General features: G+C 45.3%; 1 protein-coding gene and 1 long non-coding RNA gene across 10 annotated transcripts in view; both read right to left on the bottom strand.

The window, feature by feature from the left end:
- The window catches only part of LOC149980128 (uncharacterized), a 297,110-nt gene that overhangs the window by 245,866 nt on the left and 34,273 nt on the right, over positions 1-16,971 (bottom strand). The gene's annotated exons all lie outside the window — the stretch shown is intronic.
- Positions 1-16,971, bottom strand: part of LOC110534409 (protocadherin Fat 1) — a 100,441-nt gene that overhangs the window by 62,424 nt on the left and 21,046 nt on the right. For all 9 annotated transcript variants that reach the window (XR_005034193.2, XR_016483862.1, XM_036933522.2 and 6 more), the window contains exons 3-4: positions 14,573-14,887; positions 4,232-4,293 (exon numbers count right to left, since the gene is read on the bottom strand). Coding sequence is in view for 7 of the 9 variants with exons in the window: in XM_036933522.2 (XP_036789417.2) it covers positions 4,232-4,293; positions 14,573-14,887 (377 nt within the window). In the remaining 2 variants the exon portion in view is untranslated. The remainder of the gene's footprint in view (positions 1-4,231; positions 4,294-14,572; positions 14,888-16,971) is intronic.

Genomic DNA, 16,971 nt, shown 5'->3' with positions numbered 1-16,971 from the left:
CTGAAGCCGACGCACACTCACCAAGATCAGCCTGCCGTTTGCTCACTCAGAGACCTCCCCCACTCCCACTGCCAGTGGCACTCACACACATACACACTGGCATGGGCACACATGCACAGACGCAAACACGTACACACGTACACACACACCACCACCTACCAACCCTCACCTCATCATAAACCCCCCCACCCACTCCAACTCCCCTTACGGCATCTGGTGCAAACAAGGCCTGCACAGTCAGCCAGCCAGCCCCCGACCACCCCCCCGCTTCCCTTGATCCACATGTGCTGAAGTCGCTATGGTTACCAGCCAGACTCTGCTAGGAGGCCAGGCTAGGAGCAAAGGTCTTCGTCCCAAAAGGCACCCTATGGGTCTTAGTCAAAAGAAGTGCACTACATAGGGAATAGGGTGCCATTTGAGACAAAAGGCGTCACCGTAGCTCTGTTACCACTTACCAACATCTAAAGTATTTAGGTCAAAAGGTACTTGCGTCGAATTGCTTTTTTTCCCTTTAAAAAAAATAAAAATATTTCGCTCCCGTGGAGCAGTAGATCAAATGAAAGCTGTAAAGTTATTATATAATCATTCATTATAACTACAACAAAAATGCATACAGACACATGCATATACACACAGCTGAAGTCAGAAGTTTACACCTTAGCCAAATACATTTAAACCTAGTTTTTCACAATTTAATCCTTTGTAAAAAAATAATCCCTGTCTTAGGTCAGTTAGGATCACCACTTTATTTTAAGAATGTGAAATGTCAAAATAATAATAGAGAGAATGATTTATTTCAGCTTTTATTTCTTTCATCACATTCCCAGTGAGTCAGCAGTTTACATACATGCAATTAGTATTTGGTAGCATTGCCTTCAAATTGTTTCATTTGGGTCAAACGTTTCGGGTAGACTTCCACAAGCATCCCACTCATTCTTCCTGACAGAGCTGGTGTAACTGAGTCAGGTTTGTAGGCCTCCTTGCTCAAAACACACTTTTCAGTTCTGCCTACACATTTTCTATGGGATTGAGGTCAGGGCTTTGTGATGGCCACTCCAATACCTTGACTTTGTTGTCCTTAAGCCATTTTGCCACAACTTTAGAAGTATGTTGGGGATCATTGTCCATTTGGAAGACCCATTTGCAACTTGAGATGTTGCTTCAATATATCCACATAATTTCCCTTCCTCCAGATGCCATCTGTTTTGTGAAGTGCACCAGACCCTCCTGCAGCAAAGCACCCCCACAACATGATACTACTACCCCCATGCTTCACGGTTGGGATGGTGTTCTTCGGCTTGCAAGCCTCCCCCTTTTCCTCCAAACATAACGATGGTCCGTTCTACTTTTGTTTCATCAGACCAGAGGACATTTCTCCAAAAAGTACGATCTTTGTACCCATGTGCAGTTGCAAACTGTAGTCTGGCTTTATGGCGGTTGTGGAGCAGTGGCTTCTTCCTTGCCGAGCGACTTTTCAGGTTCGGTCGATATAGGACTCTTTAGTATGGACAAAGATACTTTTGTACCGGTTTCCTCCAGCATCGTCACAAGGTCCTTTGCTGTTGTTCTGGATACACCAAAGTATGTTCATCTCTAGGAGACAGAACGCGTCTCCTTCCTGAGGGGCATGACAGCTGCGTGGTCGCATGGTGTTTATACTTGCGTACAATTGTTTTTACAGATGAACGTGGTACCTTCAGGCGTTTGAAAATTGCTCCCAAGGATGAACTAGACTTGTGGAGTTCTACAATTTTTTTTCTGAGGTCTTGGCTGATTATTTTGGATTTTCCCATGACGTCAAGCAAAGAGGCACTGAGTTTGAAGGTAGGCCTTGAAATACATCCACACTCTAATTGACTCAAATGATGTCAATTAGCCTATCAGAAGCTTCTAAAGCCATGACATTATTTTATGGAATTTTCCAAGCTGTTTAAAGACACAAACTTCTGACCCACTGGAATTGCGATTCAGTGAATTATAAGTGAAATAATCTGTCTGTAAAGAATTGTTGGAAAATGTACCTGTGCCATGCACAAAGTAGATGTCCTAACCGACTTGCCAGAGCTATAGTTTGTTAACAAGAAATTTGTGGAGTGGTTTGGAAACGAGTTAATGACTCTTACGTTCCAGTTTCTGTGTTGTGGGTTTGTATGTGTTTGTGTGTACTTCAGGAACTGGCTTCCTGAAGTCCAAAGCAGCCTATTGGTCAGCTCCAGTGCAGATTGGAGCTCTGACCCCGCCCTCTCGTCAGGAGAACAGCTGTTTTCAATTACTGACTCATTCTGCAGATTTAAAAGCCAGAGTACATTTGTTAGTTGAGAGCTTCTTGGTATGTATGAATTTTTGTAAAGTATTTTGTAGCTGGTCCTGACATTTGTGTATGCCATAGGACTGTGTTTTTGACTAGTGAAATTGTTCACTCTAAGTTTGTATTATTCTGTTTCTTTTGTTCCCAGGGGGGGAAGGGGTAGGCACCTTGGGAGCTCTTAGGCAAGCGGCCTGCCCATAGTATATACTATGTCTATGCACACTAGGTAAAACCTGGGCGGACCATCCCCTGTATTTTGGTTAGTGCGCCAGGTGGTGCTCGTTAGGTAAGTTGTGGGTAGGTAGGAGAGGGGGCTCTAACTTTTACTTTCTTTGCTTTGGTTCCATCCAGCCCCTTTTCCCCAAATGACCATGTGAAGGAAATAAATTCCCTGTAAACATTAATATATTCTGCCTCTGTCATCGTTACCCGCACGTGCAGTCACATACCTTTTCACTCCACGGGGAGTTGCGTGTTACAGGGTGTTGCGTTCCCCCCTCCAAGAGGCGTGTGTAGCAGACTCCAACCTAAGTGTATGTAAACATCTGACTTCAACTGTGTGTATATAATCACACACGGAGTATGGCATGATTAAAAGATATAAATAAGGTTTTTCCCCGTGAAGAGAAAACGAATGTCGCTGTGCATTTTAAATTTGCCCCCAACATGAAAGAACTGGAAAAGCGCTATGAACTTAACATTTTAATGTGGTTATTTAATGCCTGCCGGAGTATTTCGTCAAATGGGACAGATTAACAGTGTAATAACAAATGGGCTCTGGCTATGTATTCGTAAAAACAGGAGCCTGTTGGGAAAAAGGCACTGGCCGTCGACTCTCTTCATCTCTAAATCTACTGTCGCATAACAACCAATGACCCTGAGATGAACCCTTAAGGGTGGCTTTTGACTCTGTCCTGGGAATCTGCCCGGTCGTTCATACAGAGGGATCCTGACCTGGTCACTTTAACAAATTTAAAGGGCTTTCATGTCAAAGGCTTCAATTTAGTTGTTTTCCACTCGCTTGAGGCCTCTGCAACTCGGCACTCAAATCTAGGAGTAGGCCATTTCATTTATCATAGGGATGGATGAGAGAAAGGGGGGAGAGAGGCAGCAAAATGTCTTCCTCCAGAGAACAGATCCCTCCCATCTGCCTCACTATCTTTACTCTCCAGTCCCAGAATAAAATGAGTGTGTCCCACTGTGTAAATTGAGTATGAAAACCCAGGGAGTGGCTGGCATGCGGGCACACATTGGCATTAAATCGGCATCCAATGAACCTCGAATTGCATTAACTCCTATAACGGCAATTAAGCAGCACCCAATCTGGTTACTCAATCTTGGCATGAAATGTGCTGGTGTTAAACGTTTGGTTAGGTTGGGCAGAGGGAACGGAATGAAGAGGAGTAGGGGGGGGAGAGACAGAGAGTATCCACTATTTTAAACATCAACCCAGCTTTGAAGGCTCACTTCCTGCCCCGGCTTGCCTCCCTCGATCCCGAGATGGTACACTAGCGAAGAACAAAGGCACAGTCACCCTGATTTCCCCCCTGGAAATCTCAACCGGCGGAATCATGATCCCAAAACCCAAACCCCCTTCTGCCGGTTAGTGTGGAACTATGTGCTGCATCTCTGTGCCTCCAGCTTGCTTTGGTTGGCAACGCTTGGCACTCGGCTAAAGTACGTCGGTTGGAGGTTGAAGCCAGCCAAGGCTAAAGTTTAGAGGCAACTAAAATGCTTGCTTTCGGACATTTGTCCGTTTCGGCTGAAGAGGTCATCGTTGAGGGCCTTTCTTATGATTAGCAATGCTGCTGATGCTTCTCCAAACAAACACCAGGGCTCAGACAGACCGAAAAGAAAGTAGACCGTTTCCCCCCCCCCCCCCCCTTTCTGATAGTGGTAGACCAGACAAAACAAGGTGCTTACCTCAAGAATGTGCTCGTCCTGCTGTTCTCGGTCCAGCTTCCTCGAGGTAGTTGTGACTAGACCTGTCGAGAGAAAAGAGGTTTGTTAGTACTATGGCCATGATCAATGTTGCATCAATGCTATCTTGTCTTACTACAGGACAACGTGACATCCATTTCCTTGAAATGAAACCACAAAACCATATTGAGGAAAAAGGGCATATTTGAAATGGCAGACGAACTTCATTACAAGATGCATGATGTGCTTCCTAAAGACTCAAAATAGCCAAACTAACACGAAAGCGGGAAAGGGCCGAGTGAATTGCTGATTTGCCGTGTTCGGTTATGTCATCCAATCCATCTTCTAAATGACCTGTGAGAGAGGAGGATGGGGGCTGAGACACTGACCCCGTAGAAAGGTCTCCAAACCCCCAGTCACCTCCATGCCCCAGACAGTCCACAGTCCCATCTTCCAGACGTGAAGTATCGCGGCGGTCCACTAAGCGGGCTCTGAAACAGCCGTTGCCTCTAAACTCTGGGGCTTTTTCCCGCAAGCTGAACAAATACAGAATCAGGCAGTCAGAGGTCAGACACGGTCAATTGCAGCTCCAAGCCCGAGCGTATTGAGTCATCTGTTAAGAGTGCATGGGATTTTGAATGAGATCCCATGTTTGTTTTTTTTTTTTTAGATCTGATCTGATTTTAAATCCGATTCAACCAAAGGGCTGGGAGAAGAGAAGGTCTGGCTACATTACACGAGCAGCAGTCTCTTCTCCCCAGATAATAAGCAGTGTATTCTCACTCCCGGCGTAATTGTAACCTCGCAGTAAAACATGAGTACAGAGTAGACGTGCCAGAGCAGACCGCACCAGAGCCGGCTGGTGGACCACGCGGCGACAGATTATCATAGCAAAAAAAAAAAAGAATTTCCGAAACCCAAGCCCATCAATGGCACATAGGGTGCAAACCGGAATAGCAAGCCCATAACTTACAGCACCTCTCGAAATAGCTCTTGCACAGCAAATGGACTCAACCGAGCCGGAGCTCCCCAGGGCTTCGTTCATACTATACCCTAAAAAGTTTGGAATTGAAAATAAAATAAAACAAAGAGTTATCAGCATTAGAGAAAGACAGTGTTTCCCTTGTGTGCGAAGCTATTTTTGTAAAAAAAAAATTTTTTAAAAACAACACATTTAAAGCATTGAACAAAGGTAATGAAGGCATTACAAGTTGGAAAAGCTTGTCCGAGGAAATTGTGAGCGATTTAAGGAAGGACTCTTGACAACATGCCACCATCAGAACAAACTCAAGAACTAAGTCAATGTGCTACACTGTACTGTTGTTAAGCTTGTAACAATGCTGGATAGTTTAGCAATGGGTAGTGTCATGGGTTGAGACTAGCAGCTGACTGTGACATAGCTTTAAAAAGATTGCGACGAACAAGGCTCTTTGTAAAAGAAGGTAAGGGATATCGGTGGGGCTGTCCTGAAAACCGGCCAATTTGCAAGGCATCTCAATGGACGTAAACAAAGTGATCGTATTACCCCCATTTCCCAAAGATTGAAAGAGCTCACGCACACACACGCGCACACACACACACGCATTCATACACACACACACTAATATTACCCACACTTCCTAAAGACTGACAATGAGAGGGGGTTGCGCTCACACACAAACACACGTTCCCCTTGTCAAGCTGCCAAGTGTGCCATGCTGAAAATCCTCCACAGCTTTAATTAAAGGGGCGGGGGTTGACTCCTCTGCACCTCCATCCTAGCAAGAAGCTAAATTTAACCGAGGTAGAACTTAAAGGTTGCTCTAAATTGATCCGGATGGTTGGAGCCATCTTTTAAAAAAATAGTATCTTAGCTGTCTCCTAGCTCTCGGAAGCGGTCCTTTGATGTGGGGTTACACGCGTCAACAACTATGAAGTAGTAGACTTAGTGTACCTCCCTATCTTTACCTGAGCCACAGCTCCAGGCCTCCAGCCTTTGACAATCAATTTTGCTTATGGATTGGAAATACAGATGCCTATAGGTACTGTACAGAGTGTACAAAACATTAAGAACACCCTCCTAAAACTGAGCTGCACCCCCCCCCCCCCCCCCCCTCCCTTTGTCCTCAGAACAGCCTCAAATCATCAGGGCATGGACTCTACAAGGTGACGAAAGTGTACAGGGTGACGAAAAACCACACGCGCGCAAGCCTCCTCAGGAGTGGGCTGAACCGGGGCTGACATTAATTACAGCCAGGCTGTTTAGAGAAAAACAACAGTTGCAGAAGAGAGGCATTCCGCAGCATGTCCTTCAGCACAACCATGTCTCCAAAATGGAGGCCGGGGGAGCTGTCCGGAACAATGCCGGGCTGGGACACAACCCAGGTATTACTGCAGTGATTAGCAGTCTAGCAGGGTGACACATATTTAGCTGTCAACTGTAGACGTGCGGGAATTTTGTGGGTGTCTGCAGTGGAGGAGGTTAAACTCTTCCCAGTTACGAAAGAGCTATGAGCGCCTTGAGATATTTACCGTAATTGTTGACGAACTAGCAAATCGAATAAGCCCCGAGATTTCATTATTTGATCTAAGTTGGGATTGTTTTTCTGTTTTTGGATCGGGGTAAAAAAATAAAAAATAACAACCCAGGGCGACTCGTTTTTCTCATAAGGAGAAAACATTTAACCTCTCCGTGCTTCAAGCGCCAAAGACAACAATTTCAATATCACCATGTTTAATTGTTGACTCTACCAACTAGCTCCAAGCTAGTCTACAGGGAGACCCAACCAGAACCCAAAATGGAGGTTCAAAACAGCAATTTGTTCCCCGCACAGCCAACACAGCCCAAGAAAACCCTCATTATCCCAAAGTGTGTTTCGCAGGGCAAAGTATCCCAAAATAAGTAGCCCAAAGCATGGCCGACTTGTGTGAGGGGGTCTAAGATGGGGCAGGAAAAACATTTCCAGTAGAGAAGGGGTTGTTTGGGTGTTTCTTTAAAGGTGAGATGCCACAGAGCCGTTGACAGGGGACCATTGATGGGCCTCCACAGACGTATCATTTAGCTAGGGGAGGAATGCCGCACTTCACTCAGCTTACAAAAGGCCCCTGCATTTCCCATAAGAGCCCACTTCACACGCACAAACAGGGATTCAAGGATTCAGACAGGGACACAGATTCCCACAACAAGATAGAAACCACCACACACTCGGACAGGGACGTACTGACAGGCACGCACGCACACACACACGCGCTGGCAAACACAGACGCAGCGCGAGTGGATTCAGACAATAGCCTTCCGTGACCCTCCCACACCTGCTGCTAAGAGGGGGTCTTTGTGAAAATGGCTAGCATTTAGTGAAGGAGAGAGAGAGGGACAGCTAAACCACTTCAAAACTAGAATGCCTGCCTTGCTCCCCTAGGCACTGCACAGACACACACCCCCCCCCCCCCCCCACACACACACACACACAGGGATGCTTCAGAGGACTATCCTCCCTACCTCATTACCCTCCAACCAGGTAGCTAATAGGGCTCATCTAATGGAGATTCATTCGAGGGGATATAAACAAACAATGCATCCCAAATGGCACTCTATTCCCTCATGGTGCACTACTTTTGACAGTGGGCCCTGGTCAAAAGTAGGGCATAGGGTTCCATTTGGGACGCAAAAAAAAGGAACCCTACTATGAGCTCACTGTCTATCTGTAGGCGGGTCCTCGATTAGGACGGACACAGGGGGGTCTGGGAAAATACTTCACTCTCCAAATCTAGTATACATATGATGGAAGCCGAGGAATTTTGGAAGCTTGGGAATTTCCCCCCCCCGACAGGATGTGCAGGACTGCCGATAAGCTTAAGAAAGCGCAGTTGCTTACGACCATAAACAGAGATAAACATCGACACTGGAGGAACTTTGAGGATTTTTATAAGGTCAATGTCATCTGTGGTCGTGGTACATTGAAAGCGTATCAGAGCCACTCGGGTGTTACTGATTCTGATTCCCATGGTCAATGTGACTGGGGTCGTAATTCACAGGACACCAAACAGAAGAAAACTTGGCTAAAACAGCGAGGGACTTCTCCAATGAGGAGGCACAAACTTTCATCTCCCGTTGCAAAACGTTTTGCTACGGTGTGCCTATAGGGGGGTCCAGATGTCTGTTTGAGCGTGTGATTGATGTATGGTTTGGTGACAGGGATGAGTAATTGGATACTGTGGAGCTGATTACCAGCTGGGGTCTACATACTGGCTATACTGTTTCTATTATGCCTGAATGTAATGTGTCTGCCTTCAATTTAGAGGGAGGAAGGGGAAAAAGAGAGAGGGAGAGAAAGGTAGAACAAAATAGACAGCAAGAGACCGGAAACACCTTGTGTGAGATTGAGAAAACACCAACCCCGGCAGATGACGTCCATGTTTTGTATTTTTTTTTTTTTTTTTTCATCACCCCACATCACCCCCCCGCTGTTGCGTGTACGTTCCCGTGCTCAGTCATGCTCTGAGGACAGACAGTCTGGACGGTGTGCAGGCCTCAGTCTGCAGTACCTCCCGGCTGCAGCGTCGGAGGATGTAGATTCAGCTGTTCCCAGAGAGGTGAGGGAGGTGCTTGGGAGCAGCTTAGGAGTGGGCGAGCCGGGAGGAACAGGTGTGCTTAGAGCTTATACTTAATGAACCTCGAAGCCTTGTAGTGCTGTAGGCATCCCTCACACTCTCAGACAGAGAGACAGGCAGACAGACACACACTAGGCAGACACACACACACACACACAGACACATTAACAACAGCCTACAAAAGGTTCAAGTAGCTAGAAGCTGTGGATTAGTTTCCCTGGGGAAAAAAAAAGTATACGCCATCCCTTTCCTTTCCTGCTCCTTTGAGAACCTTTTGTGTCTCGTGCCAATTGTTCGGCCCACCCCGAATAGCAGGAAACGTCAGGAAGTTGTTGGAGGTAGTATCCATTTCCTATCTGGCTTCCCCTCGCTATCGGCCTGGGCGCTTTGACAAACGCCGTGCACATTGTCAGATGTCGTCGCTGAAAGCTGATACGAGTAGATCACGGAGTGGATGATTTGAAGCCCGGACCCCACCGGCTATTCTTTTTCTGTTCTAATGGCTTTCCATACAACCGCTGGCATTAGAAATGCTTTTTAAAGCTGTCAGAGGAAACCATGCTTGCCAACGAATTATCGAGATATTCCTTTTCAATTCACTACAATGATCCGGGCTCGCTAGGAAGAGTTGAGCTCTCATTTTCAATGAGGGCCTAAATTATTTATTTTTTAAATCACCTGGGTTTATCTTTCCCATTAATGTCAATACATGGGTCAACTGCTGCTACCAAATGCGGAGGGAGGGGACACACACACACACACAATGTGGAATGCACAACTCTGTCCCACACAGGACATGCAGAACTAAGTGAATGGGCTATGCTGTACTGTTGTCAAGTGAAGAACATTGAGTGCCTCATTGTGAAAGGGGAGGTTGTGTGTTTGCGCTCCAAGGCTAACTCTCATAAAACAAAACAATAGTCTCTCATCCTGGGCAAGGACAGTGTTTGTTCATAGGGAACCTTGAACCTGTCGTCATAAAAGAGAGTCCTAAAGGGATCGTGGTTAAAACACTGAAATACTGAACCAGAGACTATTGGTGCTTTTGCTCTTACAGATCACAATCAAATCAGTACATGATGACACATTGGTGTAATCACCTTTGGACTACATAGGAATGCCAGCTAGTTAGACTTTCTGTCATATTCACGTGATCTTTGGCCGACCTCTCCCTCTCATTCCCTCCCTGTATCCGGAGTGCAAGTGTCTTTCCGACGAGAAGTCACGGCTGTTTGAGCACACACTCCAGTTCCGGCATTGTTCAAAGCCCAGTCCAATCCGTCGCATCAGGCTGCCTGCATCTTTTAAATCCCTCTTTCACCAGGTATCATTAACAGTATCCATTTTCCTACTCTCCCTCTACGCAGGAAGGCAGCTCACGTCTCCCTGACGACCGCCCGAGAATACCTCCCGGCGTCTCTTTTTTAACGAGAGGCCAAAGCTTTTGTAGCGATTTAAAAAGCGGAGACTGTACGTGAGAGTGGAGGCTTGGACAGAGCAGGAGGTGGGTAACTCAGCAACTCTACTCCTACAAGGGCTCGCATCGGGGTCAAGCCGAGCGAGGGTGGGAAAGGCAGAGACGTGTTTTCTGACCGGGGCTGTGTTTGAAAGGGACGCTGAACCCACAGAGCGAGAGAGAGAGAGAGAGAGAGAGAGAGCGAGAGAGAGAGGGACGAATGAGAGGAGGGAGGGAATCCTGTGGTATGTGTATCACTATAAACCTGATCCGCTTCAACACAGCGAGTGGGTGGGTTAGCACTAGATCAGGTGGAGGAAAGAGGGGGAGCCTCGTTCACACCAGCTCTGCATACAGACCACTGTTATGTGAGGAGGCACATACAATGCTACACACACAGAATGCACACATACATCGAGTCAGTCTCACAAAGTGACAATTCTCCTTGGCGTCTTGGAAAGACTGGGGAAAAGAAAACGTTCAAACTTCCAAACAGCGGGGAGGAACTATTATTTTTTTATTTATTTCTTTATTCCAGACCAAGTGAAACCCCAAAACCCATGAATTCCCATTGCCAGCTTTCTCCGAACGGGATTGCCATGGTGTCTTGTGAGAGAGATGGCCTTGGACTTAAATGAAACCCCCAGAGTTACAGGGAACTAAACAGCCGGACTTGTTTACTCTGCAGAAATAAAGTAAGCCTTTCATCCGGTGATTTAGCCAGCCGATACGGGGACTGCACAGAGAAAAGGGCAAGGCGACACAAAAGCAGCCAGGAGATGAAGCCTTCATCTGCGTTTGAAGCCCCCCGATTGTCGGGCAATAAGCTACAGGAAGAAAATACTAGCTTCAATGATAGCTAGCCAGCTAAGCTACATGTGTCTGCAATGCTCACCAAAATAGGGAAAAGGGCGAGCCAAAAGCGGCATGAAAAGAAGCCCTCATCATCTATCTGCATTTGAAGCTGTCAGACTTTCAGGCAGAAAGCTGAGGGGAAGAAATGTTAGCTTCAAAGCTAATAAGCTAGCTAGCTAGGCATGTGTACGCAACGTTTGCCAAAACCCACACATACAACACACATTATTTTTTTCCTTTAATTTTTTTCCACCCGCCCCTTTCTAGAGCTTTGTAGATATGCCAAAACAGGGCCTTGCTCCCGTTGCTGTTCTTGAGCTTATAATTACAGAGCGTGCTCTCCTGTAATATGCGGGGAGAATGCCATATTGAGTTGATTGAGCCAATTTTCATCCGTCTTAATGGAAGTCACATGGAAAATTAAAACCTAATGTGTCCCTTTTGCTTACGAACATTATGTGATGATGTTTTCAGCAACAGCCCTCTTTATCTCTCTATATAAATGATACAAATCCATGAGTGATTTAGTTAAGTTAATCTTCGAACAAAATTTGTCCGGTTCACTTATGAATGTTACACTTGAATGTTTTCAGCAACAGTTGAGATGCACTCAACTCTCTCTCGGTTCTCTCTCCTCCCCTCCCCAGAAATGACACAAACACATATACGGAAGCAGTGATTCAGTTGAAGTTTATCTTTGTACAAAGCCACCTCTTTGTTGAACCTAACACGAGGAGCCCTGAGGTACCACTGATAAACGTTTTAACACACTGATATGCATGAAGGGGTTTCATCCTTCGCCCATCGCCGTCCTTCGTGTAAACCCATTTGAGAAGACCTACAAAGCAAGCGGAGAAGCATTGGAACATAAACAGGTAGACTCGGTAGCCCCGCAAAGTTCTGAGTTTCAGAAATACCCCGTAATCCAGAAGGGGGGAAATATCTACTGGTAATATGTCGGCTAAGTAGGAGCATTTGGTTCAAAGGGCAAGTTGAAATCTGCTCTCCCAATAGAGCTGTTTCCAGGAAACATCCAGAAACGACGTGTCGAAAGAACCGGGACGCATATCGGATACGTACAATCCAAGCCTGTTCGGGTGGGAGGCAAAAACACCCAACGACAATACACTATGGTGAAGTTGATTATTGACCACGGGGCCGATCTAAAGCAGCCACCCTTAAAATAGACGGACAGATGTCAATTCACTTTCTCGGACGCACCTTCGGGTTTTCAACAGTTGAGCGGTGACGTGCTTCCCATCTCAGAGGTTAAATGAAAATCATTGGAGGTTAGCCCAAATCAATGGCCTGGGGTCAGATATGGATCTGCCCGTCGATCAGATGGCACCATTTACGCTCTTAAGGTAACACCGGATAATAGAATACCAGACAATTCTGTTAAAACGTTGGGTGAAATTAAACCTCTTCGGCTGATCAGATCCTATGTGATTAATCACCGGTGTGCATTTGTGTCTAGGCTGGTTTGCCCTATATACTTTCTTCAACAGGTACTAACTACAGATAGGAGAAACTCGAATCTAGGCCAACTCCTAAAATCCAACAACGGCTATTATCTAAACAGCATGAGTCTGGCAAACTCATCTCTAGTCGTCTGTACTGTAAATCCCTTCAAGAATGCCTTCTCCATTGCAAGAGAAATACACTATACCCACTGTGTTCAGGATGGCTTATCTGTCTAAGTGGAATCTTAGTCAACCCACACACAAACAAACACACACACGCTCACACAAACCTTCCACCTCCCACACAACTCACACCTTCATTATCAAACCTATCGTCCATCGCCCCATTGAATTAAGGCCTAAATGCAGCTAAATGCAGCTAAATGTGCCTTAAAGTTATTTCCCCCCCCCCTTCCCTTTCTTTTCTGTCTCTCATTGGAGAGTTGCCACCATTAGGAAAGCTAGAGAGAGCATGCTACATGACAAACCCTTATTTGGTCAAGAACACTCACATTGGCCCCTGCTATAACAAAAAATAACCACAGTTTGTTGATGGGAGGACCGCCTTGGAATATGGGACCACACAAGTCAATGGGGGGAGAATTGGAGAGCCGATAGCTCTACAGCTCATTCCTCATGTCAGTTTAAATGACTACTCGCAACAAGAGACTGGTATACAAAACTCGGGAGGTAGGATTGAAATGAGTTTGTTAATTAGCCGTTACTGAAAGACATACAAGGTTGCACAATGCAATCAAAGTAAACAGGCTTGTTTGTAATGAGCAGCCTGTGTTAATTATTAAAAAGGGGACATACAAATATCGTTTTGCTGATTGACTTGACTCAGGCTAGCAGACGTTTCATATTGAGCCGCTGTTATGCCTTGTAGTCGTCCAACTGCTTTGGTAACCCAACTGTAATTACACAGCTGGGCAGGGGGACTGTAGACAAGGCATTGGAAGTCCAGACTGAATTGTAATGAAAGCAAACTGAACAAAGTCCAGATCTAAGGTATTATACAAATAAATCACAGGCGTGCGTAATAACATGGTATCTGTCCAACTGAATAGAAAGTGTGAACAATTCCTCAAAACCCCACCACAAATAACACACACGTTCAAAAACGTTGGCTTCCAAGTTTGCACCTTTTAGTCCTTGTACTACCATTTCCCGCTCGTGCTGGAGTAAAATCACTGTCTGCTCCAGTGGGCTTCACAACAACAAAAAAAACAGAAAAATGAAATATTCAACGTTCATCCATTTTCAGAACACCATATGTGAACACACTGTGCTCTGTGGGCAGTGGGAAAAGCCCCCGTCGACATCTCTCCTATCGACCATGCTAAAATCACGTGGCCATACTGGAGATATCAAAGGCTTCTTATAGAACAAGAACAAAAAAGATTGATATAACCTAGATACCCTACAACTGCCCCCATGTCCCCTCATAGTCTCAAAGGGCGATTGAACGTCTATTCTTTCGACATATATTCTTTACCCTTTTTTTTTTATTTAGGAAGCGCTATTCCCAACCCTGTGAGAGGAGTTGTATTCTTTCAAGTGATGAAATTGGACATGGCGTTACATACACTCGTCTCTCGGTCGGTGTGTAGCCTCTTGACTACAATCTGTTAGGCGATGGTTAATTGATTGCTGGCCACACATACGTGGGAAGATAAATCCAAGGCTCTGTACATGCTTTGTGTTTTCACATTAGAGAACACATCCATTGGAATACACAAAGTCAATGGGAAGCAAAAGACAAGGCCATTTCCAATACATTTCAATGTACCACAAATGGATACCACTAATGACACGTGTGACCTCACCTGTTTTGTTTTCTGTCTACCTTTACTATTCGGGGTATGCTCTTCATTTAAAGCATAGCAGCACTACACACGTTTGCCTGCGAGAAATCAATTCCACCTTGGGAATCAATAGAGTTCAATTCAGAAGTGTCGGCCTTTGCCTTCGTCTTACCCATCTTGGAGTTGATGGCGAAAAATCCCTGGGGGTTGCCACTGGTGATCTTGTAAGAGAGCTTGTCGCTGGCCCGGGCGTCCGGGTCCACCGCCTCGATCTGGATGATGGACACGTCCTTGGGCGAGTTCTCCGCCACCGACGGGTAGTAGACGGGCTCTGTGGTCTGCGGCGCGTTGTCGTTGACGTCCTGGACCTCCACGTAGACCTCCACGAAGGCCGAGAGGGGCACCACGCCACCATCCGTGCCGTACACAGTCAGCCAGTAGTGCGGGGTCGTCTCATGGTCCAGGAGCTCCTGGGTTCTGATTACCCCTGGGAGAAAGAAAGAGAGAATAATTAGTTATGTGGGCTCTTGTATTATGAAAGAGAAACATCCATGTTCTTTTTAATGGAAAACCATTTCACTCCCAGCTTTTAGATGGAAATTGTCTTAGTCCCATACATATAAAAACAAAGAGAAGTTCAAAGAGCATTTAGCATTCTGTATGGGGATCACACACACAAAACAATTCCAGTATATAGATACCACTTGAAAGAGAAAGGAAAGATATGGAGAGAGAGAGAGAGAGAAAAACTCATTCCGTAATCATGGGTAGGTGTAGGTGCACAGCAGTAGGGGGAATATGGTAGGGTAGAAGGTTGCTATTAACATCAGACCCTGCTGTCTGTTTCTACATGACAGGCCTGGATTTTTACAGCAGGCCATATGCCATGAGGGGCCTATAGCTTTCAGCTGAGCAAACAGAGGAGCTTTCAAAGACCTGTTAGGACTAACATTTCACAACAATACCCCCGATGACTGAACGGAGATCAGTGGCGGAACCATCAAAACAGCAAACTAGAAAGTAGGCTAGTCAGCCATCCTTCTCTGGATGGGTGCACAGTTGTTTCCCTTGAGGATTACTCAACATTTATGATGTGGTTTCTCATGCACATTTTATTTGGGACTTTAAAAATATATCTGATCATTAGGCAGACTTGGGTTATGGCATGTCAGGGGTAGAGCGATAGGAAATTACTCAGTTGTTAAGAAGACAATCTCTAGAAAATCTCTTTCCATGCAATTTAAGTGAACATTAACATTTAAAAAATAAAAGGTCCCAATGACCTGTTATCAAAAGCAATAAAAGTGAGCTCATTGGCCCGGCACACCTCCGACGGTAATAAATTCTAATAAAGCCAGGGCGTGGGCCTGTTTGCCATGTATAGGCAAGCGGTAATCGCATACTGTCCTAGTCTGCCATATACCGAAGAACGATAACACACTGCTCCATGGCACCAATCCTACTTTTCCTACTGCCTGCCTTTCAAAACCCTTTGTTGCTCCCTGTAACTCAATGAGTTGCACTGCAGGTCTGTAAACCGAGAGACAGGCCTACCTTTCACCTCAGGGGGGAATAAAAAAATATTCAGAACAAAGAGAGAAGAAAAAAAGAAATCTGCAACACCTGTCACTGACATTTCACTTTTCAGGGGTTTCAGAGTTTTTATTCACCTCAGAGTTACTGTATCTTATGTCTGAGTCTGAGGTGCTTTTTTTGTCATTACTCATCATTACTGCTAGCCAGGGTTAGCGGTTAGCTTGAGGTGTGTAATAAGGCCCGGGAGGCAGGGTGGCAAAGGTGGAAATGGATAGCACTGTAACACTCCATGACACTTCCTACAGCCATGTGAGGGTATAACCTGCCTTCAGACAATATTCTGAAATGTTGTGAGGTAATAAATTGTCCAATTCTTCAAAAAGAAAGGCACCTATTGGTAGATCGGTAAAAAAAATGCAGATGCTGAATATCCCTTTCAGCATTGTGAAGTTATTAATTACACATTGGATGGTGTATCAATACACCCAGTCACTACAAATATACAGCTGTCCTTCCTAACTCAGTTGCCAGAGAGGAAGGAAACCGCTCAGGGATTTCACCATGAGGCCAATGGTGACTTTAACACAGTTACAGAGTTGAATGGCTGTGATAGGAGAAAACTGAGGATGGATCAACAACATTGTAGTTACAACATTGTTGTAGAAACATTTTATGGAATCAATACTGTAAGTCATTCTGGATAAGAGCATCTGCTATATGACCAAAATACTAAAATGTAGTTACTCCAATATACTAACTGAATTGTCTAGGTGATAAGCAGGAAGCCTGTACAGAATACAAATATTCCAAAACATGCATCTGCAAGAAGGCACTAAAGTAATACTGCAAAAATACTGTACACTCCATCTTTTCAAGCATCATGTTATGGCTATTAGGCTAGGACAGTATACTGTACATTTTAATATTTGTAGCTACCTTTTAAGTAAATACCTGCAGTCAACTTGTGCAATACGTTAGGAGATAAAGCTGATTGCGTTCTTCATTTCACCCGTCACCTTATTTTTCATTATGAAG

The sequence above is a fragment of the Oncorhynchus mykiss genome, chromosome 10, assembly GCF_057628025.1.
Source record: "Oncorhynchus mykiss isolate SJ-2025 chromosome 10, ASM5762802v1, whole genome shotgun sequence".
In the NCBI taxonomy this organism is placed as follows: domain Eukaryota; kingdom Metazoa; phylum Chordata; class Actinopteri; order Salmoniformes; family Salmonidae; genus Oncorhynchus; species Oncorhynchus mykiss.
Note: the sequence above shows the minus strand (reverse complement) of the source record. Positions and strands in the feature narration are given on the sequence as shown.